The sequence below is a fragment of the Pipistrellus hanaki genome, assembly GCF_964339955.1.
Source record: "Pipistrellus hanaki genome assembly, chromosome: 3".
NCBI classification, from domain to species: Eukaryota; Metazoa; Chordata; class Mammalia; order Chiroptera; family Vespertilionidae; genus Pipistrellus; species Pipistrellus hanaki.
This window is the reverse complement of record NC_140505.1, coordinates 161,998,620-162,025,074: the sequence shown is the minus strand read 5'-3', so window position 1 is coordinate 162,025,074 and position 26,455 is coordinate 161,998,620. Positions and strand designations below refer to the sequence as shown.

The window sequence follows — 26,455 nt, the reverse complement described above, 5'->3', positions numbered from 1 at the left end:
ATATATATATATATATATATATATATATATATATATGTAAAATATGTTTTTATTGATTTTAGAGAGGAAGGAAGAGGGAGATAGAAACATCAATGATGAAAGAATCACTGATCAGCTGCCTTCTGCACACACACCCTCCCCCACGGGGGGTCGAGCCCACAATCCGGGCATGTGCCCTGGGCTGGAATCGAACCTGGGACCCTTCAGGCCGTTTGCCGATGCTCTATCCATTGAGCCAAACCAGCTAGGGCTAAAAAATATTTTTATTGATTTCAGAGAGGAAGAGAGATGAGAGAAACATCAATGATGAAAGAATCATTGATCAGCTGCTTCCTACACGTGCCTCATACGGAAATTGAGCCTGCAACCCAGGCAATTGCCCTGACCAGAAATCAAACCGTGACTTCCTGATTCATAGGTAGACACTAACCATTGAGAAGCACTGGTGGTGTGTGTGTATTGCATGAAAAAAGAAGCTGCTTTTTCATGCACAATTGCAGAAAAATCTGCAGCTGGTGCTGTGTGTGTATTGCATGAAAAAAGCTTCTTTTACCTGCACTATTACAGAAAAATGTGGTGGCAGTTATTTTGAGAAGGTATCTCCAATGTCTAAACAGTTTTTCTGTTAACTGGTCTTATAATAGAATATATATCATCATACATTTTTACCATGTTTTGGAGTTACCAAATGTGTGTTCATAGTGTTTTTGATGAAAAAGCAAATAAAAGATTTAGATAAGTGATTTCTTCCCAAATTACATAGTTGTGAAGTATGAAAGCTTACTAGAATTTAGTCATTGACTTTTGTTCTATTTCTGTTACATGTAATTCAACCTAATATAACATATATCTGTCATCAGAGGGTGGACTATGAACCTCTGTGCCTCAGTGTTCTAATTAATATGGCTAAATCTTAATTCAATTTAAGATAGGATAGAAGAACCTTAAGAGGTTTTATTTTTGAACTTTCATATTTGGGTTTAATTCCTATGGTGTTTGGTTTTTAGAATTTTTACAATGAGAACATTTCTAAAAATAGGGTAAAAAATATTTTTAACAAACTGGCATCAGAAAAAAACAGGTTTGAATAAAGATCCTTATGTCAGATTTTGGACTACCTGTTTTATCCAAAGGATTTTCTAATATAAATTAGGAAAGGAAATTAGGTTTTAAAAATTTTGTGGATTCTTGATGTGGATTTTTAGTGCCATTTTGTGTATCAAGACTGTCCTTGTGCAAGTTTATTGCTTCTTCCTTCTTGCCCCCTAATTATTTTTCAAGTATTTCATCCAAATATGGATAAACATAGTTAGCTTTGGTCTCTTTACACTTAATTTCATTTCCTACAATACTCACTATGTTAAATGTTATGGTTTTTCTTTGAATTTGAAGGTGTTGCCCTAATAGTGTTTGTTACTAGAATTTATTCCATCTCATGTCTAGACCATACCTACTCACAATTAAGGCTATTATATGATGGAATTACAAGAACTGCCATTGCCCCCATACTTAGGTTTATTCATAGGAGGGGAAAATTAGAAGTTAGAGATTTGTGGTTTCTCTCAAACGTAGTGGTTGGTTAATATTAGATTAGGGCAGTGTTTGAATATTTTATAATTTTATATCCAAACACTTGTTTTAAGGCATTCCTGATTTTCGGGTATGATTTGTGAAAATTTTAAGCCAAGCTTTGATTCCTGTTTATTACCTGGATTAAAAATTTAAGACATTAAGAGTCTAGTAAATCTTTAATCAGGAAATTGATAAAATAGCATTATTATCTTATGTGATTATCAGATGTTATTGAATTAGTTTCCATAACATACAGGTGTAGCTTCACATTTTTTCTCTTTTTTTCTGAATTCATTTAAAAGTTAGCTTTTAATTTTGGGATCTAATTTAGCATTCATTTTATAAATGTGTAGTAGGTTAGGAATTTTAAGTATGAAGGAGGAAATGTTAATGACATATCTTCTTAAAAAGACAAATCTTTTGTGGAATAAAGATATAAGATAACTTTCTGAACAGTCACATCAAACAGTGTTGCCTAGTTAGACCTATCTGATGTAAAATGGTTTTGGTTTTGAGTAAAAATTGATCTGTTATTTTAATGACTGCTTCCTCAGTTCTGTGTGTCTTTTTTTTATTATTTATTTATTTATTTATTTTTTAACCCAAACATATTTTATTGATCTTTTTACAATGAAAGAAACATTAGCTGCCTGGTGCACACCTTCTACTGGGGATGTGCCCCCAACCAAGGTACATGCCCTTGACTGGAATCGAACCTGGGACTCTTCAGTCTGCAGGCCGACGCTCTATCCACTGAGCCAAACCAGTTTCGGCTGAAAATATTTTTAATGAATAGAACAATGTAAGAATAAGTAGTGTGCATGTGATAATAGAAATTTAGGAGCAGGGAATTTGTAATTTGATAGTTAAATTGTATTACTCATTCTTTGAAGATGCAACTATCAGTATCCACTAATGAACACTTTATTCTTGATTTTTTTTGTTTTTATTTATTTTTGTTTCTTTTTTTATTTTTTATTTTTATTAAGGTATTATATGTGTACATATCTTTCCATTGCTCTCCCCCCCACATTCCCATACATGCCCTCCCCCACCCAGAGTTTTTCGTCCATTGGTTTTGCTTATATGCATGCATATAAGTCCTTCGGTTTATCTCTTATCTCCCCCATATCTCCCTATTATTCTTGATTTTTTTCATTGTTTATATCTGTTTCTTATTTTGGTTAATGCTTACCTAAGGATTTTTTTTTTTCTTCATTCATTTTTAGAATGGGGTCAAAGGAAGATGGTGAGAGACACAGAGAGAAAAACATTCATGAGAGAGAGAGAGGGAGGGAGACAGACAGACAGACAGACAGACATTGATTGGTTGCCTACCACACCCAAGTACTTCCCCTTGACTAGGAATCAAACACTCTACCCTTTGGTGTGTGGGCTGACACTAAACACTGAGAAACATGGGCCAGGGTTGTGTTTTCTTGATAATTACAGTTAATACAAACCTATTTCCTCATACAGCAAATACAAAATGGTTCATAGGCCTAGTTCATAGACCTAGGATGTTTTTTTTTAATTTGTATATTTCCTTCTGAATGGTACTTTGGCATTGTGTATTAGTTCCTTATTGAGGGAATGGACAACAGCTTTAAGGGGGAAGGAAGGGTTACAATTTCTTATACTGGAAGGTCAGTTTAACCTTAAGCATTTGATTGGCTCTTTTTGTCAATTGAAGGCTTACAACATGCTCATTTGAGCTTAGAAGGAATAAAACTGTTGAAATAAGTACTGAAAATTATTATTGCTCTTTTTTTTTTAAACAGGTATTTGTTTGCTTATGGAAAGGTTGCAAAGTATATAACACTCCTTCAACCAGTCAGAGTTGGTTACAGAGGCATATGCTGACACACAGTGGAGACAAGCCTTTCAAGGTAAGTAAATGTAAATGTATGTGAGTTTTATTTTTTAAATTTCAACATTAATGGAGAAGATTCTTAATGGGCATACTTTTTCCCTTAAAAATTTTTTAAAAGAACCATTTGTTTTAACATAGTTATTTTTCCAATGCTTTTTAGAGAGAGTGGAAGGGAAGGAGGAAAGAGTTTGGGGAGCGAGAGAAACATCTATCAATGTAAGAGAGACACATCTATTGGTTGCTTCCCATTCTCGGATTTTGGGATTCTTGAAACTATCCTCTTGATCTTTTCTTTTTGTAATTGTGATTTTGATTCTTGTTAGTCATCTAATATTAAGCTTCATCATGGCTAAGTTGTTTCAACCCAATCTTGCTTACAAATATTTACTTAACTGAAAAAAAAAAGTTGTATGTAGCATGTTTAGTGATTATTTTGATTATCTTTTTCTTTATTTCAATGTGGCTGTGGTTTGTTTGGATAAATTTGTATGTATATGTTTGAAACTGTTTCAGATGAGCTCACTTTTTCCCCATATTCTGATATTTCTGTTTACTTTGAACACAGTATTTATAGTTATTTAGTTGTCTTGGGTTCATTTATTTACTTAGCAACTAGTATTATTTTATTTAGCAACTAGTCTTCTATAGCTCAACATGATGGCTTTCCTTTCATAACACTGATGAGTAACTTCTCATTGTGATCGAGTTATTATTAAAAAAAATCCTTTCTTTCAAGTCTGAATTGGCCAATCTTTTTAGGTATTTTGGAACTAAGAACCTAACCTAAAAGGTTGATGAAAAGTAAAGAAATTTTATCAAACCAGACTTAATCTATTATATACTCATTATCTATTATAAAGTGGCTTATAATTGGTGCATTCAAGCACATTCTGGTAATTTGTTGCCGGACTCAGTGGGTAATACTAATATTACATCATTCACTGTGATGAGTGATAAAATAATTTCTTCAGTTCCTTTATGGTTTGCTCTATAGTGGTAGTGATATTACTCATGTTAACATTTGATTTTACTTCTTTTCAGCTTTAGTGAGGTAGAATTGACAAAATTGTAAGATAGTTACAAGTACATTGTGACTTGATACATGTATATAATTGTGAAAGGATTCCCTTCATTTACTTAATGCATCCATCACCTTACAACACACACATTGCAGAGAGATCTTTTGCTTTTCAAGACTTTCTCTATAATAATGCAAAGCTTTGAAAACCCTAATTTGCTATCTTTCTTTAATTTTTGCCATTTAGTATGTCTGTGTGTATCTGCATTTGAAGCTCCCATATTATGTAGCCTTGGCAGCCAAGTTGTAGGAGGCTCCCACTCAGACAAAGATGGTGTCTATAATAATAAAAGCGTAATATGCTAATTAGACTGGACAGCTGAACCGTCTGGACTTCCTTCTGGCTGCAAAGGTTAAGCCCCCTTGCATGAATTTTGTGCATTGGGTCTCTAGTTGAGTATAAATAAGGATAATATAGCTGCAATGATTATCAATGATACTAAACAATAAAAAACCTCTCCTGCCCCCTAAAAAAGAATTGGTCACTGTTGGAGAATGGTAGGAATCTCATTATTTGGAAAGCCATAAGAATAGAGAGGTTCTTCTTTTATTATGTGAACTGTGTCACTAGGTATCCAGATCCTGGTGTCTGAGTTGCACTCATGGCCAATTAAATGTGGTTCTCTGGGGTATGTTGCCAGGCATTGCTTTATTAAAAAAGATCCTTCAGGTAATTCTGATGTGTACCCACACATAAGAAATGCTGTTCTAGCCCTAGCCGGTTTGGCTCAGAGTCAGCCTGCGGACTGAAGGGTCCCGGATTCGATTCCGGTCAGGGGCGTGTGCCTTGGTTGCGGGCACATCCCCAGTGGGAGGTGTGCAGGAGACGGCTAATCCATGTTTCTCTCTCATCAGTGTTTCTTACTGTCTCTCTTCCTTCCTCTCCACTAAACCAAACCAGCCAGAGGTCACTCTAAATTTTTATGGATTTGTTTATGGTCCTTAATTGCTGAATGATCAAAATCAAAGAAAACTATTTTCTCTTAGAATTCTCATTATTGACTTTATTTTCAGAGCATTGAATCTTTGGTTTAATTGTTGAGTAAAATAAACTTGTGATATGTACTCTTAGTTCTAGATGTACCAGGGCCTATTCTTTGCAATCTTGAAGGATCCCAGGAGAAAATGAATCTGCCAAACCTACTGGGTACCTTATAATTAAGGATAATAACAGTGGAATCATACTATAAAATCCTGATTTTAAACCTGAGGGGTTGGATCTGAACTGTTACTATCATCTCTGCCTTTTAATTATAGTCAAGTTAGCTGTTCTAAAATTTGAAAATGCAGAGCTTTTTAATCAAATTTGTTTGACTAACCAATATTAAACTGAGAACCCAGGGGCAAAGACTTATTTATGTTATACTAGAGGCCTGGTGCACAAATTCTTACATGGGTGGGGCCCCTGTGGATGGCCTGTGGGGATTGGGCCGAATCCCAGAGTCCAATGCAACCCACAGTCCCACGCTGCCTGCCACTTCCACTCATCCCAGCCCCACTGCACCTATCATGGGCTCCCACCCAATCTATCCTTGTCAGGAGAGGCTCACACTGCTGCTGTAACAGCGCTCACTAGCCTTGAGCCCTGTGTCCGGCGTCTTCCTGAGGGGAGTGGCCTGTGGGTTGGGCTGAAACCAGCTCTCTAACATTCCCTGAGGGGTCCTGATTGTGAGAGGACACAGGCCAGGCCGAGGGTCACCACTAATGCACGATCGGGCCAGGGAGGGACTATAGGAGGGCTCCAGGGCATGTCTGGCCCATCTCAGTCTCGGCTGGACCTCCGCAGCAAGCTAACCTACCTACGTCTGCATCCTGGTGGTCAGTGCATGTCATAGTGAGCAGTTTAGTGGCCTTAGCATATCATTAGCATGTTGCACTTTGATTGGTTGAATAGTCGACCATTCACTGGAATACCAGACACTTAGCATATTAGGCTTTTATTATATAGGATTCTTTGAAGTATCTTAACACATTGGCTACAAAAAATACTTACTTTAATGTTTGTTTTTAGATTATATGTTAGGGAATATAGAGATGGTATCTCCTTGGAAAGTAAGAAACATAAGTATGGCTTATTTTGTGGCAGTACTATGTAATAGAAATATGTTTAAACCGGATAGGTCATTAAAAATGTCCAGTGCCACATTAAAATAATTGAAACAGGTTGGAATAACTTAAATATCTTTGAAATAACCCATTGCATTATTTCAATATCGTATAAGTGTACAAAATTAATGAAAAGTTTTACTCTTTATGATACAAAATCTCCCAAATTTGGTGTGTATTTTATAGCCACATTTCAAATGCTTAGTTAGCTATATTTATAGAATTAGAGGGCCCTGTGCACCAGATTCATACACTGGTGTGGGGGGGCGTGGCCTGTGGGGATCAGCCCACTGGGAGCACCACTCATCCCAGTCAGCCAAATGGCTGTGGACCTGCCCTCTAAGCAGTTGCTCACTCTGTGGGAGCTCAGTGACCACCAGCGGCAGATCCTGCATTGAGTGTCTGCCCCTGGTGGTCAATGCATGTCATAGCGACTGGTAAAATGGTCATTCTGGTTAATTCACCATTCGGTCGCTGTGCTTTTATTATATAGGATGGCTGAAATTTATTGGATAATGCAAAATTAACCTATACTAGTAAGTGTAATTTCACTTAAAAAGCACTCTCAATTTAGATGCTAAACAGTTGGTCTATGTTTAGATATAAAATTTACAATTGCAGAGGGAGACACATACCCAAATTGTTCTAACATACTTAAAAGTTTTCAGTAGTTAAGTATTGTGTTTTAAATTAAAAATCAAAATGGTTATTAAAAAAATACAAATAAAATCCATAAAGGGCAAGAGCCGGTTTGGTTCAGTGGACAGAGCATCAGTCTGCGGATTAAAGGGTCCCAGGTTCAATTCCGGTCAAGGGCACATGTCTGGGTTGCGGGCTCCATCCCCAGTGTGGGGTGTGCAGGAGGCAGCCAGTCAGTGATTCTCTCCCATCATTAACGTTTCTACCTGTATTTCCCTTTCCCTTCATCTCTAAAATCAATAATAATAAAAAAACAAACCATAAAGGCACTACTTCTTACTAGATGGTTTTAATAAAAGAAAAGAAAAAATTTGTTAAGGATATAGAGTTGATGGTTATACAGCATTGTTAATACACAACACTAAATTGTATTCTTTAACATAGTATGATATGTGAATTTCACCTCAATCAATAATAAAAATTAATTTAAATACAATTAAAAATTTGGTTTCTTAGTGATAGTAGCCTTATTTGGCTCCTGTAGTCGACAATATGGTAATCTGCAGAAGATGGAAACTTTGAAAGGCATTGTTCTTTCTTAGTACTCAAAGAATGTGTAGTAAATTTTTACATTCTAAAAATTCAGTAACAATTGGATACTGAACTTCCCATGGTCGGAGTCTATAGATGAGCATTCTTTATGCAGACTGAGGACCACACTATTCATAGAGTCCTTGTAAGATATAAATCCAATATTTTAAAGTATGGGATATGGTTGACTGCTTCTTTTCAGGATTCCCATAGCACTCTGTGCCTTACTCCTGATTATAGTCATTTGAAGTTACTTTATATGTATGTATTGGTGACCACATATAAGCACTTTCAGGGTTAATCTATTTCTCAATCATCCTCACACTGACAGAATCTTGCATAGTACTGGACATAAAATAGACAATGATTTGACGTAAACCTTGAATCATTCCTCTACCTCTTAGTGAGCACCCTAGAATGGGTAAATATTTTTTTTTAATGTTTTTTTTTATTGATTTTTTTATAGAGAGGAAGAGAGAGGAATAGAGTGTTACAAACATCCATCAGCTGCCTCCTGCACACCCCCCACTGGGGATGTGCCCGCAACCAAGGTACATGCCCTTGACCGGAATCGAACTTGGGACTTCAGTCCGCGGGCCGACGCTCTATCCACTGAGCCAAACCGGTTTCATCAAATATTTTTATTTGTAATGCCGAGTACCTTCAGAGCCCATATGTCTCCTGTATTTAAAATAAAAAAGTAATTATTAATGACACTGTTAAAAGGAGTTTTATTTTCCAGCTCTGCCACTACCTAATGTATCTGACTTTGGGCAACTTATAAAATAAAATGAAAGGATTTTATTTCCTGGAATGAGTTCTATAACTTGCTGATTTACTTCTGAAAATGTACTTGTTTCCAATACAGCATCCCTGATATGCTTTTTTATTTTTATTTAGTGTGTTGTTGGTGGCTGCAATGCCAGCTTTGCTTCTCAGGGAGGGCTAGCTCGCCACGTACCCACACACTTCAGTCAGCAGAACTCTTCAAAAGTTTCTAGCCAGCCAAAGGCCAAAGAAGAATCTCCTTCTAAAGCTGGAATGAACAAAAGAAGGAAATTAAAGAACAAAAGACGACGCTCGTTACGTAAGTGTTTCACTGAAAATCTGTGTTGTTACATTGCTTTTATTTATATCTTGTTCTCTCATGAAAAACAGGTTTTACTCTTTCATCTACTTTTATTAACAGCAATAAACACATAGGATAACTGTGGGACAATGTGAGAATTCAATGACAGTTTTATCTGTAGTAGCTAAGAGTGCAAGTCTATATGGCTTTAGCATACAAACTATATAGAATTATATTTTGAGGGCTACTTTTTGTTCTAAGTTAAGAAAATTTAAAACGTGGTGGCAGTATTGATGTTTCTAAGAGTTTTTCTAAAAAATTGAACATGTTAAAGGTAAAGTACAAGTAAAAGTTAAGATAGGTTATACCTGCTCCAAAGTGATGTGCGTGAATAGCAAAACTATTTTTGTGTTTCAGCAATTCACAGTCTATTGTAACACACACATACAACTGTTATGTGCTTAATTTCTAGATTATGAGATATGTCCTGGATATTTAGGGTAGAACACAATTAGATGACCAGACTTGTCAGTGTTGGGAGCAGGAATTGAGACCCCGGAGCCCTGCGTGGTTCTCAGTGTCAGCTAGCTAACTAAATGCATTTTGAATGAAGAAATATGAGTGAAGCTGTCATTGAAACGGGAGGCCACTTACTGCAGGGTGAGCTAGAAAGAAAAAATGATTGCATCTTATTTTTTCTCTTGGGATTTTTGAGTAGAGGGTAGGATAAACTCCCGACACTAATCCAGACTCTAAAGCAGACAATTATCTCTAAAACACTGAACTTTTTTTTGTTACTACAAAGCTGTAGTGGACAGATGAACAAACCACAAGTGAAAAATAAACCTCTTTAAACTCTTAACTTTCTTTTTCTTTTTCTTTTTACAAAAAAGTTTTATTGATTTTTTACAGAGAGGAAGAGAGAGGGACAGAGAATTAGAAACATCAATGAGAGAGAATCTTCGACCAATTGCCTCTCGCATACCCCCCACCGGGGATGCTCCTACAACAAAGGTACATGCCCCTGACCAGAATCGAACCTGGGACCTTTCAGTCCACAGGCCAACGCTCTATCCACTGAGCCAAACCAGTTTCGGCAACTCTTAACTTTCTTATTGTTGAAATCAAACATTTATTTTTCAAAGTTCTACTGAATTTATTAGGTTATGGATCCAGTTACCTTTTGATTATGAGTCATCAGTTTAAAAAAAAAATGCTTGTGTACATAATTCTAAAATTTGAGTTGGTCCGAAGGTTGTGGGTTATTGTTAAGCTGATTAACATAATTCTAACATATGTATATAGCATATACGGGTAATACTGGTAATTCACATCATAAAACAGTTACCAAGAAGGACTATTGAAAGGTAGTGAGTTGAAAATGTTATTTTCTTCCCTTACTCTAATGGATCATGACACTCACCTACTTTGGAGGCTGTTGTTGTTTTTTGTTGTTGTTAGTGCTCACCTGAGGATATTTTTTCCATTGAAAAAGTGAGAGTGGAGTAGAGAGAGGTGGGGTGGGGTGGAGGTAGAGAAACATAGATGTGAGAGAGACATATGGATTGGTTGCCTTCCACATGTGCCCTGACAGGCCAGGGATCAAACCTGGAACCCAGGTACATGCTCTCAACTGGGAATCAAACCTGTGACCAACACTAACCAGTTAGAACACTGGCCAGGTCAAGTTTAGTACTTTGATACGTTAATAATAGTGGACATAACTTGGTTAAGGTCTGAATAAAATAGAATCTTAAGTTTGAGGGCGCCTTATAAATTTAATTCTAGTGATATCTATGTTTGAATCTTGAATGAGGAGTGGTAGATTTGAATGATTTAGGGGAAGTTTTCTTTTTTTAAACTTTATTGTTGACACTATTGCAGATGTCCCCATCCCTCCACCCACCTTCACCTACTTTTATTTTCTCTAAGTGCTTATCCTTCCCAGGAAAAAGCATGGAGAAAGTATGCTTTTTTTTCCCAGTAGTCAAAGATCTAATGGGAAGCGGGTTTGTTTCTCAGCATTAAGTAAAATCATAACCTTTCCTCTTCTAAATGTTAAATATTTTTTTCTTTTTGATTTCTCATCACTTCATTCTTAGTCTTATGGGTTCTGCTAGTTTGTAACTAGTTGGTTTTTGTTTATTTCTTTCTGAGAAAAATCCAACGACGACAGAGATATCTAGGTTGCTTTGTGAATGCCAACTTGTAAAAAACCCCTGCTCCCCCCAAAAGCTCTGGTGGATTAGTGTTCTGACAGCTCCATGAATGGTGGAAGTAAATCCACTACACACAGTAGTAAATCAGAATAGTGTAGTAAATCAGCTACATGTAATTCAGAATATGCTGTACTTGGAAATCAAGCCATTTCTTCTGTTGTTGGTAAATTTTAATTTTTAATTACAGATGATCTTATAAAATTACATATATTAATTTGTAGTATTGGTGGGATGAAAATAAAACTTTTTTAAAACGTTCTTACCAAATTAAATATTCAATGTATAAGTTTGTTGTGAACACACTAAAAGGTTACTTTATGTTATTTATAAACAAGAAGTATTTACCGCAAACCCCTAAACAATATTACCATTGTTAAAATTGGAAAAATTTTGATTACAGATTAATGTAAAATGTTCTTGAAATGCATTCTATATGTATTTGATTGTGGTGAATGAAATCGAAGTGTGTTACATAAATGGAGGTAGTCATCAGATTGTTGAAAATGCAGAGTGGTGCTGGAAGACAGACTGGAATAAAATACAAAATTACATGAAAAATATAGTAGCTGAAATGTGGAATCGTAAGTTCTGAAGTTAGATCTTCACACACCAAGAGGCTGAATTAACTCATGTGCACTAATTAGTTGGGATTTTGCTTTTGTGACATCCTTATCTTGTCAGCTAGACTCTGTGTTTTGAAAGCAAAGAAAATTTTGGATTTAAATATTTAATTTATACTTCTTAGTTGTTTCCGTCTTAATTATTACATATTTATGTGGAAAATGGATTAGATGGCTGTTGTATTTATGAACATATTCTTTATCTCTTTTGTATTGATTTTTAGCACGACCACATGATTTCTTCGATGCACAAACACTGGATGCGATAAGACATCGAGCCATATGCTTTAACCTCTCAGCTCATATAGAAAGTTTAGGGAAGGGACACAGTGTTGTTTTTCATAGTACTGTAAGTATTTGTTTCTGCTTTTTGTTTTTTAAATTATTTGCATAGGTTTGTGAAAATGTGTATTTTGACTTTCATAATATGTCTAAATTGCTCAAATTTTACAAAAATACATTTTAACAAGAAAAATCAAAACTTTTTGCTTTACAAACATTAAAAATTTCTTTTCCTATTATTGGTTATAAAACTTCATTGTCCACAAATTGACATCTTATTATTAGATTGACGATTTTAGCCTTTAATTTGAGCTATTTGGGCCACTAGGCAGAGTTGGTGTCTTTTTTTATTTTTATTTATTTATTTTTTTTTCATTTGTAAAATTAGAACATTAGACTTACCTTTTAAGCTCACATCCCTGAATACTGCATGTTCCTCCCTCACATCCAAACACACCTCTAAAGTTTGTGTTGAACAGAAAATGGATAATGGCTATCAAATCAAAGCTTTGTGAAGGGAAGGGATTTTTGTTCTGTTTTGTTCCACTGATGAATTCCAACTTTCTTGATACTAGGTACTCACTATAGTAGCGGAATTATTATGTTGCTCAACATAGAAAAAGAAAACTATAAAATTTGAAAAAGCAGTACTCAACATATTTTTGGTTGACTAAGAGTTAATCAAGTGTTCTCTCTTCCCATGCTATTTTCCATTTTATTGACCGGTGATATTTAAATTACTGTAGTATGGTGACAGTAAGTTAGTAGAAGTAAAATTTTTAGACCTGAGTCTTAGTCATTTGAATCCCTGGAAAAAGAGTTTATTTAATTTTGGCTGTTGAAATATAAAATACACTAAATTAAGGTTGTATTTTCATAGTTTAATTAAAATGCATGAGAATTTAAATACAAAATGTCAGTATTGATATTAGTGATTCCACTGGTTTGCATCTGTATTTTTCCATCTTTTTTTTTTTTTTTTTTTTTTTAATATTTTATTGATTTTGTACAGAGAGGAAGGGAGAGAGATAGTTAGAAACATCGATGAGAGAGAGAGTCATCGATCAGCTGCCTCGCACATCCCCCACTGGGGATATGCCGGCAACCAAGGCACATGCCCTTCCCGGAATCGAACCCGGGAACTTTCAGTCCCCAAGCCGACGCTCTATCAATTGAGCCAAACCGGTTTTGGCGGTATTTTTCCATCTCTTATAATAAATTTCCAATTTGATTTTTATTTCTAAAATTAAAGGCAGGAAATTAAAAGATTAGACAAAAGAAATTGAAACACATGAGAGATGTGAGTTTGGGTTGAAGGAAAGGTATAGTATTCTTATACTCTTTTAAAAGAACATTAGAAATGTAGTTATATAAATAAAGATGGAAGGGTTGGAAGGAAAATTAGGTTTGAAGACTAAGTTAAAGTGCTTGCACTGGGAATTTTATTGTAATTCAGCAAGATTAGGAGCTTGCTCAGCAGGGATTGTTGGCTATTCTTTGAAGTTTCATAATGTAGGTTTATTATTTGGCAGGTCTATAAATTGTTCAATAAGATGTGGTTCCCAGGCACATAGTGTAGCAACTGGGATAATTTATTTGCTTAAATATTGAGCACCTACTGTGTGCCACATATTATTGATGTAGCAATGAACAAAACAGGTTAAAACAGAACAGTAAACCATGCATGCCAATACTCTAGTGGAAGAGACAGCATAAACTAATAAGTTAGTAAAAATGTAAAACTTTAAAGAAAGTGATGGTATGGGCTATTTAGTTAGATTCTGGATATCTTTTGGAAGTAGTACTGATAAGAATTATGGTTGTATCACATGCCAGATGTGATAAAGAAAGGAAAGGTTGACTTCAGATTTTTTTTTTTTTTTTTTGCCTGGACAGCTGGCCAAAGGATGGAATTGCCATTTAAAACAGAGGCTGTAGTGGTGAGTGGATCAGGGAGAGAGAGGGGAATATTAAGAGCTCTAATTTCAGCACTTTCTGTAAAGTCATGTAATGGCCTGTGCCACTACGTAGGGAGATTGACACATATTTAAACCTAGAGGATAGAAATGGCTACAAATTAAAATAAGGAAGTCTTCAGCATAATTAGTGATATTTAAAGTTATCAAACTGGATGAGATCATTAGGAACTCTTTAAGTATAAATAGAAAAGAGAAGAAATTTAGCCGAAACCGGTTTGGCTCAGTGGATAGAGCATCGGCCTGCGGACTCAAAGGTCCCCGGTTCAATTCCGGTCAAGGGCATGTACCTTGGTTGTGGGCACATCCCTGGTAGGGAGTGTGCAAGAGGCAGCTGATCGATGATTCTCTCTCATTGATGTTTCTAACTCTCTATCCCTCTCTCTTCCTCTCTGTAAAATCAATAAAATATATTAAAAAAAAAAAAAAAGAAAGAAATTTAAGGACCAAGGTTTGGGGCTTAACATTTAATAAACAGTAAAGCCGATGAAATAATGATCTAATAATGAGCAAGTGTTTCTGCATATTAGGGAATAGGGAGTGGTATAGAAGGTTGTATTTTAATAAGTGAAGCTCCCAACTTTTACTTGCTTTCATTAGAGCAGCTCCTGCGATAAAATCCTTACGTTTACTGTGGAGAAATTGAGATGATCAAAAAAGAAAAAAATAAAGGAGCTAAAAATAGTGGTGATAATATAAGGAGTTTGGAAGAAATTTAAAAATACACTGACAGTCAAAATAGTCTGTGACCTTGAAAATAAGTTTTCTAGCTGTAGAAAACACCTGAGAGGTTTTAAGAACATGAAACATGTTTGTTATAAATTTAAGAAATAGTAATAAGAGTGACTTACTACCCTCAAGTGACACTGTGGAGGTATTTTAAGTTTCCTAGTTTTAAATTAACTTTTATAGGAAAAATCATACTGATAATGAAACCATTTGTAGGAAAATGTATCTATGAAGCTCTGCTGTGCAGTTTACCTAATTTGTCTTCTTTAATTGAAACATTTTCTTTCGAGCCTTCTCCAGAAGAGGTCAGCAGATTTCTACAGTCAGCTTGCTGTGCTTTCTTGGTTTGCATTGTTTTCATATCTTTTTTTTTTTTTTTTTTTTTTTTTTTCCCTGAGATATTTCAGCTCTGTCTTTTGTGCTTTTTAATTAATCTCATTGTCAAGTCTAGAATTGGGGTATTGACTATAGGTTTCTCAGAATGGAGATTAGAATGCATTTCATTTTTGCACAGAGTGCTATTCTTAACTTAGTTCTAATATGTTTTGAGGATGACATAATTTTGTTTGGCTGTTTAGATTTTAAACTTGGTAAAAATATTGAGATTTAGATTATTAAAACACTAATGTGCTAGTTTTGTTAATATGGAAATTGTAAGTTACAAAATACCATCTTGATCCATTTTTATTTAAGTATTACCTTCATTTTCAGAATCTGGTAATGAATGGCAAGTATGTTGTTTTTCTTACCCTTCTATAGGACTTTTTGTTCAGGTTGATTCACTTTTTATATGGATTCCTTAAGATTGAACCTAAATACTGTGGCTGATGTTCATTTAAAATAAAACCAACCAACCAGGCAAACAAAAAATATCTCTGTTGTAAATGATAGACTTTTCCCTTCCTAGAAGTATTTTTTCTTTACTGTTTGTTCTTTAAAAATTTTCTAACCAGCCGAAACCGGTTTGGCTCAGCAGTAGAGCGTCGGTCTGTGCACTGAGAGGTCCCAGGTTCGATTCCGGTCAAGGGCATGTACTTTGGTTGCGGGCACATCCCCGGTGGGGGGTGTGCAGGAGGCAGCTGGTCGATTTTTCTCTCTCATCGACGTTTCTAGCTCTCTCTCTCTCTCCCTTCCTCTCTGTAAAAAAATCAATAAAATATATTTAAAAAAAATATTCTAACCAATGTAGAACCTTGGTAGCATTCTAGCTAAGCCACAGACTTAGGAGAGTAAATAGCATTTTCAGACTCTTAATAAAGATAGTATGTTTTTCTTTTTAAATCTACTTTTATTGATTTCAGAAAGGAAGGGAGAGGGAGCGAGATAGAAGCATCAATGATGAGAGAGAATCATTGATCGGCTGCCTCCTGCTGTTCCCTGCTCGAGATTCCTGTGCCCTGACCAGGAATCAAACTAATCTCCTGGTTCATAGGTTGATGCTCAACCACTGAGCCACACTGGCTGGGCTGGTTTTTCTATTTGGCTATACAAACCTTATCTTCAGATCCTTTTTTCTCTTTCTTTTGAAAAAGTACATAATCAGAGGTAAAATTGTGGGAAAAAACAAGGCAGAACAAGATGTGGTGGTGGTGATATATAGTTCAGGATACAACACTTAAAAGTTCTTAATTAGAACTTAATTAATTAGTTCAACATTAAAAGTACCTTTTAATGATATTAGAAAAATGTGTTACAAATCACTTTTATGATTTCTTATCATTATTAGGTAATAGCTAAGAGAAAAGAGGATTCTGGAAAGATAAAACTTTTGCTTCATTGGATGCCTGAAGATATGTAAGTATTTGGAATATTATGTGTAATTTATAGACTAATGTCTTTTATTAAATCTTATAATAGAATCAGAGGTATGGAAGGGGAGTGGACTAACGATTCTACGGGAAAGGGAGCGTGGGGGTGCGGGAAGAGACTGAACAAAAACTGTGCACCTATGGATGAGGACAATGGGGGGTGGGGAAAGGGCAGAGGGTGAGGTGGGAACCTGGTGGTGTGGAGCAATGGAGGAAAAAAGGGGAAAAATCTTATACTCGCTTGGTTGGTGTAGCTCAATGGTTGAGCATTAACCTATGAACTAGGAGGTCATGGTTCGATTCCTGGTCCAGATACATGCCCAGAGTGTGGGCTCAATCCCCACTGTGGGCGTGCAAGAGGCAGCCCATTGATGATGCTCTCTCATCATTCATGTTTCTATCTCTCTCCCCCTCTCCCTCTCCCTTCCTCTTTGAACTCATAAAAATATATTTTAAAAAATCTTATACTCAAAAATTACTTAATATTGAATTCAAATGTAACAGAATTATAGACAATAAACTATGAAATATTTTGAGGTCAGGATTAAAGAGATAATCTGTGAAATATTTTTAATTGGATGTGGTCATTTTTAGAATTTTCAGTGACTCTCAAGTATGCAAGCAGCCTTAGTTGGCCCTTTGTTTGAATAATTTATTTAAAAAAAAAATTCTTCCCGAAATCGGTTTGGCTCAGTGGATAGAGCATCTGCCTGTGGACTGAAGGGTCCCAGGTTTGATTCCGGTCAAGGGCATGTACCTTGGTTGTGGGCACATCCCCAGTAGGGGGTGTGCAGGAGGCAGCTGATCGATGTTGCTCTCTCATCCATGTTTCTACTCTCTATCCCTCTCTCTTCCTCTCTGTAAAAAAATCAATAATATATATATATATATATATATATATATATATATATATATATATATATATATATATATATATATATATAAATCTTGTGACTATTAAGCTTCTTTCCCTTTTAGGTTTTATGGAAATTAAACTGTTGGGCATTTAAAAAGTAATAATTTTAAAAATATATCTTTATTGTTGAAACTATTATAGATGTCCTCTTTCTTTCCTTACGGACCCTCTCCATCCAGTTCTCCCCTTCCCCAGGCCTTCACTGCACGATTGTCTGTGTCCATGGAATATGCATATATGGGTTATGTATATATGCATATAAGTTCGTATTCACCACCCCAAGTCAAGTCCCCTTACATCACCATTTATCCCCTCTATACCCTCCCCCACTCACCCCTAGGAATTTCCATGCTGTTGTCTATATCTATGAGTGTTGTGTGTATGTTTTAGTTTTTGCTTAATCTCTTCACCTTTTTCACCCAGTCTGGCAACCCACCTCCTGACAGCTGTCAGTCTGCTCCCTAATGAGTCTGTTTCTGTTTTGTTTGTTAATTTATTTTGTTAATTAGATTCCACATGAGTGAAATCATATGATACTTGCCTTTCTCTGACTGGTGTAAGACATTGTTAAATGGTCTTGAAGCCCAGCTGGTGTGGCTCAGTGGATTGAGTGGTGTCCTGTGCACCAAGAGGTCACCAGTTCAATTCCTGGTTGGGGCATATGTCTGGGGCTCAGGCTTGATCACTAGTGTACATGTAGGAAGCAGCCAGTCGATTGTTGTTTCTCTCCCACTTCCTTTATCTCTATCTAAAAATTAAAAATAAAAATTATTAAAAAAATAAATCCATGGCCCTGTAAAATGTATTTAATGAGCTGTTTTTTTGCTGAACATTGTAGTTACCCATTTTTCTTTACTGTTAAATAAAAGATATTCTAAAGTCTACTAATATACAAACTATGCAAAATGTTAGTTTTTGCTAACTATTGCTCTCCTGAGTTTTTAGCAATTTCTAATCCCATCTACATTAGAAAATGTTTTTCTCTTTATTAACACTATTACATTCCTACATTTTGCATTTCTTTGATTATAAGCAAAATAATTTTTATTTGTTGTTTGTTAATTCTCACCTGAGAATATTTTCCCACTGATTTTTAGAAAGAGTGGAAGGAAGGAGGAGAGACAGAGAAACATCGATGGAGAGAGACACATCAGTTGGTTGCCTCCTGCACCAGGGCTGGGGCTCCAGCCTGCAACTGAGGTTCTTGACTGGAATCAAACCCGGGACCCTTCAGCTAGGGCAGTAAGAACATTTTTAAACTGTTTGTATCTCTGTAGTAAATTGATGGTTAGTGTGCTTTGTCTACCCTGTCCCTCGATCCCTAATGAATGTTCACCTCCTTCATACTAATTTGTAAGAGCTATTTTTATATATTAAGGTCATAAATATACAAGGTAGGGCAAAAGTTGGTTTATATTATATTATTTTTCACATGAACAATTATAAACCTGCTTTTGCCAACCCTATAGTTTCTTTTAAAATACATGTTTAAATGTCTGTATTCTCAGTTCTGGAAATTGATCAATCCAAATATCAAAATGCTTTCATTTGAATTTCCTTATAGGATTACATTTCTTTGATTTTGGAAATTTTTAAAAAGTGGAATTTGGTGTGTTTTTTTTTTTTACTTATTTCTTCATGAAGAAACTCTGTCAAATTTCCATCATGTCAAGCTCAAATGTGAATTTCACTCAGCAAGCTAAAGGACAAGCAGTGTATTCTAAGTTTGATATGACTTGGCCATCAAAAATTTCTAATGCGTCCCAAATTTGTGCCTAAAATTTCACCTTGCTATTTCTCTTCATCTCACTACCTAGATTGTTGAGTTCACTTGGCTTATGAGAAGCTTGTTAACCTAGGTAGCCCTGTCAAACTAGCAGAAGTGGCTGGGTATATATGAAGGTAAATGAGGGGTAAATTTAAAATTAATGTTATTTTATATATGGCTTGTTTTTTAATTTATAGTCTGCCTGACGTGTGGGTGAATGAAAGTGAGCGACATCAATTGAAAACTAAAGTAGTTCATTTATCAAAGCTACCCAAAGATACTGCCTTGCTTTTGGACCCAAACATATACAGGTAATTTAATTGTTGATTTAATGTTACTTTCTGAATTATAATTTTTAAATCTTCCTAATTATTGGGTGTAAGGTTAGGATTTATTTTTTAAGTACTGAATTCAGTACCAAGCATAATCTTGTTTTCCCCAGTTTTCTATATGGCAGTTACATCACAAAGATTTATAAATTACAGTAGTGAGAAAGATAATATAGTACTGTTTGTTTTTAAGAGATAGCTCCCAGTGTTTACATTTCTAATAATTTTCTAATTTGACCTTTGTTTTAGTGTGCTGTGCTTATGAAATATGGGGTAGATTAGAGGTGGGGAAAAGAGACCCAACATTTCTGGCTATGTGCTGAGTCATTTTGCTAAGTGTTTTACATATACTTTATTCACAAAGCAGCCCTTTGAAATAGGTGTCACTGTCTCTGTTTTACAGATTAGAAAACTGAAGCGCGAGGTTAAATACCTTGCCCAAAGTTACACAGATATTATGTGACTGAATTCAAAACTGCCTCTACCCAAATGACATACACTTGGGTAATTTCAAAAGTGGTGAGCCCTAGCCGGGTTTGACTCAGTGGATAGAGCATTGGCCTGTGGACTGAAAGTTCCTAGGTTTGATTCCGGTCAAGGGCATATGCTGAGGTTGTGGGCTCAATCCCCAATGGGGCATGCAGGAGACAGCCATTCAATGATTTTCATCATTGATGTTTCTTTTCTTTTCTTTTTTAAATATATATTTTATTGATTTTTTACAGAGAGGAAGGAAGAGAGATAGAAACATCGATGAGATAGAGTCATCGATCAGCTACCTCTTGCACACCCCAAAACCAAGGTACATGCCCTTGACCGGAATCGAACCTGGGACCCTTCAGTCCCCAAGCCAACGCTCTATCCATTGAGCCAAAATGGTTTCGGCTCATTGATGTTTCTATCTCTCCTTCCCTCTCCCTTTCTCTTAGAAATCAAAATATATTTTTAAAAAAGTGATGAAAATGCTTTATAGTCACTCTTTTAAAAATATATTTTTAATTGATTTCAGAGAGGTAGAAGGAGAAAGATAGAAACCAGTAATGAGAGAGAATGATTAATCAGCTGCCTCCTGAATGTGTACACACACACACACACACACACACACACACACTGGAGATTGTGCCTGTAACTCCAGTATGGGAATCGAACCATGATGTCCTGGCATAGGTTGATGCTCAATCACTGAGCCACACTGACTTGGCTAAAGGCACTTTTAATGAATAAAATTTCTATTTTTTAAAATAAATTTTAATTTAACAAGTATTTTACAACAGGAATATATTGGATAAGAATAAGAGGACAGCCGAGACCTGTTTGGCTCAACGGATAGAGCGTCGGCTTGGGGACTGAAGGGTCCCGGGTTCGATTCTGGTCAAGGGCATGTACCTTGGTTGTGGGCATATCCCCAGTAGGGGGTGTGCAAGAGGCAGCTGATCGATGACTCTCTCTCATCGATGTTTCTAACTATCTCTCTCCCTCTCTGTACAAAATCAATAAAAAGATATTTAAAAAAAAAAAAATAAGAGGACATATAAAAATTTGGAATGATCCCAAATTTTTAGCTATCAGAAGGAGTCTGTGCCAGATTTTGAAGTAATTAACACTTTGAAGGTTTGGTTCATTCCATGACAATGCTTTTTGGAATGTTAGTCAATGCAATAGGATTTCTTTAATTTGAGACATCTTCTGAGAATCAAATTCCAACATAATGGGCCTTGCCATGTGGAAACACTGAGACTCAGTTTTTCCTACTCCAAACATAAATTTTAAAATATCTTTTGGTGCTAAGTTCAGTAAAACCTTGTTTTTGTGGATCAATCTGGGTTGTAAAGAAATTAAGTGGTATAAAGAAAAATGAAATATCTCAAGGAAGAAGATTGAGGTAAATCCACCACTGAAAATACGGAAAAGTCACTATCTATACTAATAATCCTATATAATAAAGAGGTAATATGCAAATTGACCCTCACACACTTGCACAAGATGGCTTCCCCCATGTAGTCAAAGATGGCCGCCACAAGATGGCCAGCAGGGGAAGGTAGTTGTGGGCAATCAGGCCTGCAGGGGAGGTCAGTTAGGGGTGACCAGGCTACTAAGGGAGGGGAACAGTTGTAGGGGGGGTGGGTCAGGCCAGCAGGGAGATCAGTGAGGGGCGACTAGGCAGGGGGGACAATTTGGGGAGACCAGGCTGGCAGATGGGGGCAGTGAGGGGAGACCAGGTCAGCAGAAGGGAGCAGTTAGGGGTGACCAGGCCAGTTGGTGGGGGGCCAGTTGGGGCAGCCATGCTGGTGTGGAGGCGGGGAGTTGGGAGTGACAACATGGGCAGGCAGGGGCTTTTGCAGGTGGCCGGGGTGGCACTTAAGGGCAATCATCCCAGCAGGCAGAGAGAGGTGATCAGCCGGGTTGGCCGCGGGGGGGGGGGACACACACCGAGTGGCAGTTAGGGGCAGGCAGGCAAGCAGGTGAGTGGTTAGGAGCCAGCTATCCTGGGCTGTGAAAGGGATGTTTGACTGACTGCTGGTTTAGGCCCGATCCTAAACCAGGAGTCGGACATCTTCCGAGGGGTCCCAGATTGGAGAGGGTGCAGGCTGGGCTGAGGGGACTCCCATTCCCCCTTGCCCCACCCCCACTCCCAGCACGAATTTCATGTACTGGGCCTCTAGTTTAAGAAATAATTCAGTATTGTTTATTTACTGTTACCCAATTTAAGTTATTTCTGCTTACTTTTTGAAGGGAGTAATTAAAATTAGCATTCTAAAAGAGAGATATTTTTGGAGAGCCACCCTGCTATTACAACTGGTTGTAAACTCTCTCAGGCAGAGTGTTGACAAAAGGGCATGAATCATTCTTAATTATATGATAAAGACTAACTTCAGTGTTTCTGTCCCGCCTTCTACTTCCCCCTCTCTAAGGGTCTCCTTTCTCTCAGAACCAGCTTTTCCCACCCCATTCTTGTGCACTATAGGAAGCAATTTAGATATTATAGTGAAAATGACTTAAAAAAATCATTCACACTCAGAACCAGTGATGTTACAAGTGCATAGGAATTGCATATTCTCGTTGTAATTCTATAGTACTTACTGATTTCATTTTTAAACTACCTTAATCTTAACATTTAATTTGAGTCTGAACTGTCATACTCCTGCTATTTTGAAAGTTAGAATTGTTTACCCTGAAGTGGTTCAGAGTAATAAATTTATTGCGGTGTAGCATTAAGTGTTTTGGATTTTGGTATGGAAAACTTGTGAAAAAGCAGTTATTCTAACTAGATTTATGAGAAATAATTTGTTTATGCACATTTCAAAATGAAAGCATAGCAAATCTTCTAAAAATATCTTAAAGACTAAAAGGAACCTGTTTGAGATTTTAAACATTAGTTTCCATAGTACTAGTTGGTTAAAATGTATGTGTTAGACATGAGATCTTTTTTTTTTTTAGAAATAACACTAGCAGGCTACATAAAAAGGATTAATTAAAAGGCTATAGACTTTGTAACTAAATTTGCATTCATTATGTGTGAATGCTTTGGAAGTAAATTTTAATGATGATCGATGATCATCACATTGCTTATATTTTATAAATATTTTTAATGTCTCTTGAATTACTTAATGTGTTTTTGATATGTTGAATAAAAGAATATTCCTTTTTTCTCTTTCTAGAACAATGCCGCAGAAGAGGTTGAAGAGGTAAAAAATAAATAAATACATAAAAAGCAAACAAGCGGGGACACCTGCAGTCTTAGTCACTGACAATGGGTTTAGTAAAAGTTGCACATTAGACTCAACCCCCTTCCTCTTTTTTAATCCAATATTTAGAATAATATTTATGCTTAGTGTAAACATTCTGTGAATGAAGTAGGCTCTTCTGTGGAATATATTAATATATTACTGTATGTCCACATTTTCATGGAATGGTACTGTGGGAGACTGAGCAAACACTCTTTTGGCAACTTAGTGGAACAGCTTCTTAAAGGCTTTGCATGCTTGCTGCTTTAAGCTGCTTTCCCCCCGCCCCCCCTTTAGTGATTGCAGTAGTTTATATTGGAAAGAAAAACAGTTCCAGTGTGTGCTTATACAAATACCAAAAGCACTGTAAGGATATTTATCTTGACAGTGTCTATTGATTTGAAGTCACATTAGGACATAATAGGCAATGCAAATTATCAATTATAAATAGATGTGATTGGTTGCCATTTGTGTTCTTTTGCAGAACTCTGATAAGAAAAGTGTTCAATTTGTATTTAAGCAAACAGTGAACGACATTTGCAATCAACTAAATATTCGTCTTTCGAATTAGGGCTGCACATTTCTGTTAAAGAGTGTTGCCGTATGTCTGGTGGCTCCCCTTTCAGGACTAGGGTTTTCTCATGGAGTACAGTATGTTAATATTTACCTATATAACTAATCTGTTAACGGTTTTTGAAAAACCTTTATTTCAAATATTTTAATAATCCTTTATTTTCATTTTAACCTACATAAACCTCTAATTTTTTTTTTTTCCTGAGGAAAGCATCTGGTTAATTAGTTTTTTCTTAACATAAGAAAAATTGTATTTTTTTTAAGTGTTGTCAAACTGAATCCTTTATGCACCAAAGTTGGTTTTGAAAAAGAGAATAAAATCACTTTCTTGCTTTGTTAGGCAAGAAGCCATATGGATTTTTTTTTAACTTACAGAAATGGAAATATGTGTAACTTGTTAGTATTGTATCAAACAAATGTTGCATAGAGATAATAGAACATTGCTTGTAAATAATTCAGCAGATTTGTAATATATTTTTATATTATGAAATGTACTGTAGATGTTTTTCTAGAGGCATGAAAGTTAAATGTATATATTATGGGTAGAAATAATATTGAAGGATATTGTAATTCACTAGTGCTGCCAGAGGAATTGTTAATAAAGCACCTTCTTTAACAATAAATGTCTTTTGCAGACTTAAAGGGACTATGTACTACTGTTAATATCTTTAAGAACAAAACACATTGAACATCCTTCCAGAAAGTCTTTGAGGGAGGACCTATACCCATAATAGAATTATGGCACTCATTTCTGACAGTGACTGTGAAATCAATCATTTCCTTACTGTTGGAAGGACATATTGTAAAGTATGTGGTTATATGCAGTCAAACTGCAGAAAATACTTCTGATTGAGGAGTTTTCACTTTACTACAGTGATATAAAAACCAGCAGTTTTTACACTAAATTTTTAAAGAATAGACAAAAATATAGAACTAAGCCTTTGGTTCCAAAATGGGAAAGTTTCATGATACATAAGTCATATCTCCTTTACTTTAAAATATTTTAAAATAAAAGTTATGGGGACTTTATTCGTAAACAATGGGGTAAAGAGCTATATACATGAAATGAGTCATATAAAATGAAATGAAGTGCAAATAAAAGCACTGGTACTATAAGACATTCTGGAATGGTTGTTTAATAAGGGTATTATCCATATGATCTGTAGCAAATGTGATTTTATTTTTAAAAAGAAAAGAGCAGTGTGTTTTCTTACCGTTTTTTGTTTCTTTGCTTAAGCACTTCATTAATTGCTTTATTCTGTATCTGGAAGAAATCTGCAATCTTCTTTGTTCTTTTAAATTTTGGTTTGTTAAAAAATTGCCAAATAGAAGTGTTTCAGATATATAGTTTGTACCTGTATGTTTTATTTTATTGCCTCATGTTCTTGTAAGTCATTCTTAATTGACCAATGATTGTAGACCTTGCTGAGTATTTTTTCTAATAAAACAAAAGCAAATCACATTTAGCTTCAAAATTGTAATAATTCAATTAAATTTTAAAACATCTACAATATACATCTAATATTTTCTTTAGGGATCCAGTAAATCAAAGTTTTTCATTTTATGGAAATTCAAAACCATATTTCATGGTTATTGATTAGCCTCCAAGTACTCACTCATGGTACTTTGTTGTTTATCTAAGTTTGGTCTGATTCTATTAACACACCAAAAAATATGGAATGAAAATGAATTAAAGTGTATTTAATTTGTATGTAAACATTATTACCATCAATTGTGATTGGCAAGTAAATGTGAACGTTTTTTTTTTAATCCTCACCCGAGGATATGCTTTTATTTATTTTTCATTTTTTTATTTTTTAAAATTTATTAGTTATGCTATCACATAATTGTCCTCATCACCCTATTCCCATCGAAAACCCTTCCCCATGTATGCCCCCACTCTCCTGTTGTCCATGACCACTGGTTAGGCTTATACAAGTCCTTTGGTTGATCTTTGCCCTTGAGGATATGCTTTTATTGATGTTTAGAGAGTGAGGAAGGGGGAAGGGAGCGAGGGAGAGAGAAACATCCATGAATCAAGCCCACAACCTTTTTGGTGCAAGGGATGACACTCCAACCAACTGAGCCACTTGACTAGGGCCTACTTCTGAACATTTTAATTTTTGTTAATGACATCTATCTATATTGTTCTTCTTAACTTCCATATATGATACTATCTAATAAAAGAGTAATATGCAAATTGACCATCACTCCAACACAAGATGACTGCCACAAGATGTGGACAGAAGATGGCTGCCACAAGATGGCCAGCAGGGGAGGGCAGTTGAGAGGGACAGGCCTGCAAATTAGGGCAGTTGGGGGCGATCAAGCCTGCAAGGGAAGGCAGTTAGGGGTGACCAGGCAGGCAGAGAAGGGAAATTGGGGGCGATTGGGCCTGCAGGGAAGGACAGTTGTGGGGGGACCTAGGCCTGCAGGGGAGGGCAGTTAGGGGTGACCAGACCTGCAGGGGTGTGGCAGTTGGGGATGACCAAGCCTGTAGAGGGGCAGCAGTTAGGGATGAACAAGCCTGCAGGGGAAGGCATTTAGGGGCAAACAAGCTGGCAGGGAGCAGTTAGGCATCA

General features: G+C 36.1%; 1 protein-coding gene across 2 annotated transcripts in view; it reads left to right on the top strand.

Annotated features, from left to right (window-relative positions):
- Positions 1 to 25,335, top strand: part of AEBP2 (AE binding protein 2) — a 50,107-nt gene extending 24,772 nt beyond the window's left edge. Inside the window, exons 3-10 of one of the 2 annotated variants that reach the window (XM_084879177.1) lie at positions 3,354 to 3,461; positions 8,760 to 8,946; positions 9,841 to 9,942; positions 11,992 to 12,116; positions 16,481 to 16,548; positions 19,444 to 19,557; positions 23,235 to 23,261; positions 23,785 to 25,335. In XM_084879177.1, the coding sequence (XP_084735303.1) occupies positions 3,354 to 3,461; positions 8,760 to 8,946; positions 9,841 to 9,942; positions 11,992 to 12,116; positions 16,481 to 16,548; positions 19,444 to 19,557; positions 23,235 to 23,261; positions 23,785 to 23,830 (777 nt within the window). In that variant the 3' untranslated portion in view covers positions 23,831 to 25,335. The remainder of the gene's footprint in view (positions 1 to 3,353; positions 3,462 to 8,759; positions 8,947 to 9,840; positions 9,943 to 11,991; positions 12,117 to 16,480; positions 16,549 to 19,443; positions 19,558 to 23,234; positions 23,262 to 23,784) is intronic. The other variant, XM_084879178.1, reaches the window with a different exon arrangement.
- Positions 25,336 to 26,455: the final 1,120 nt, after the last annotated feature.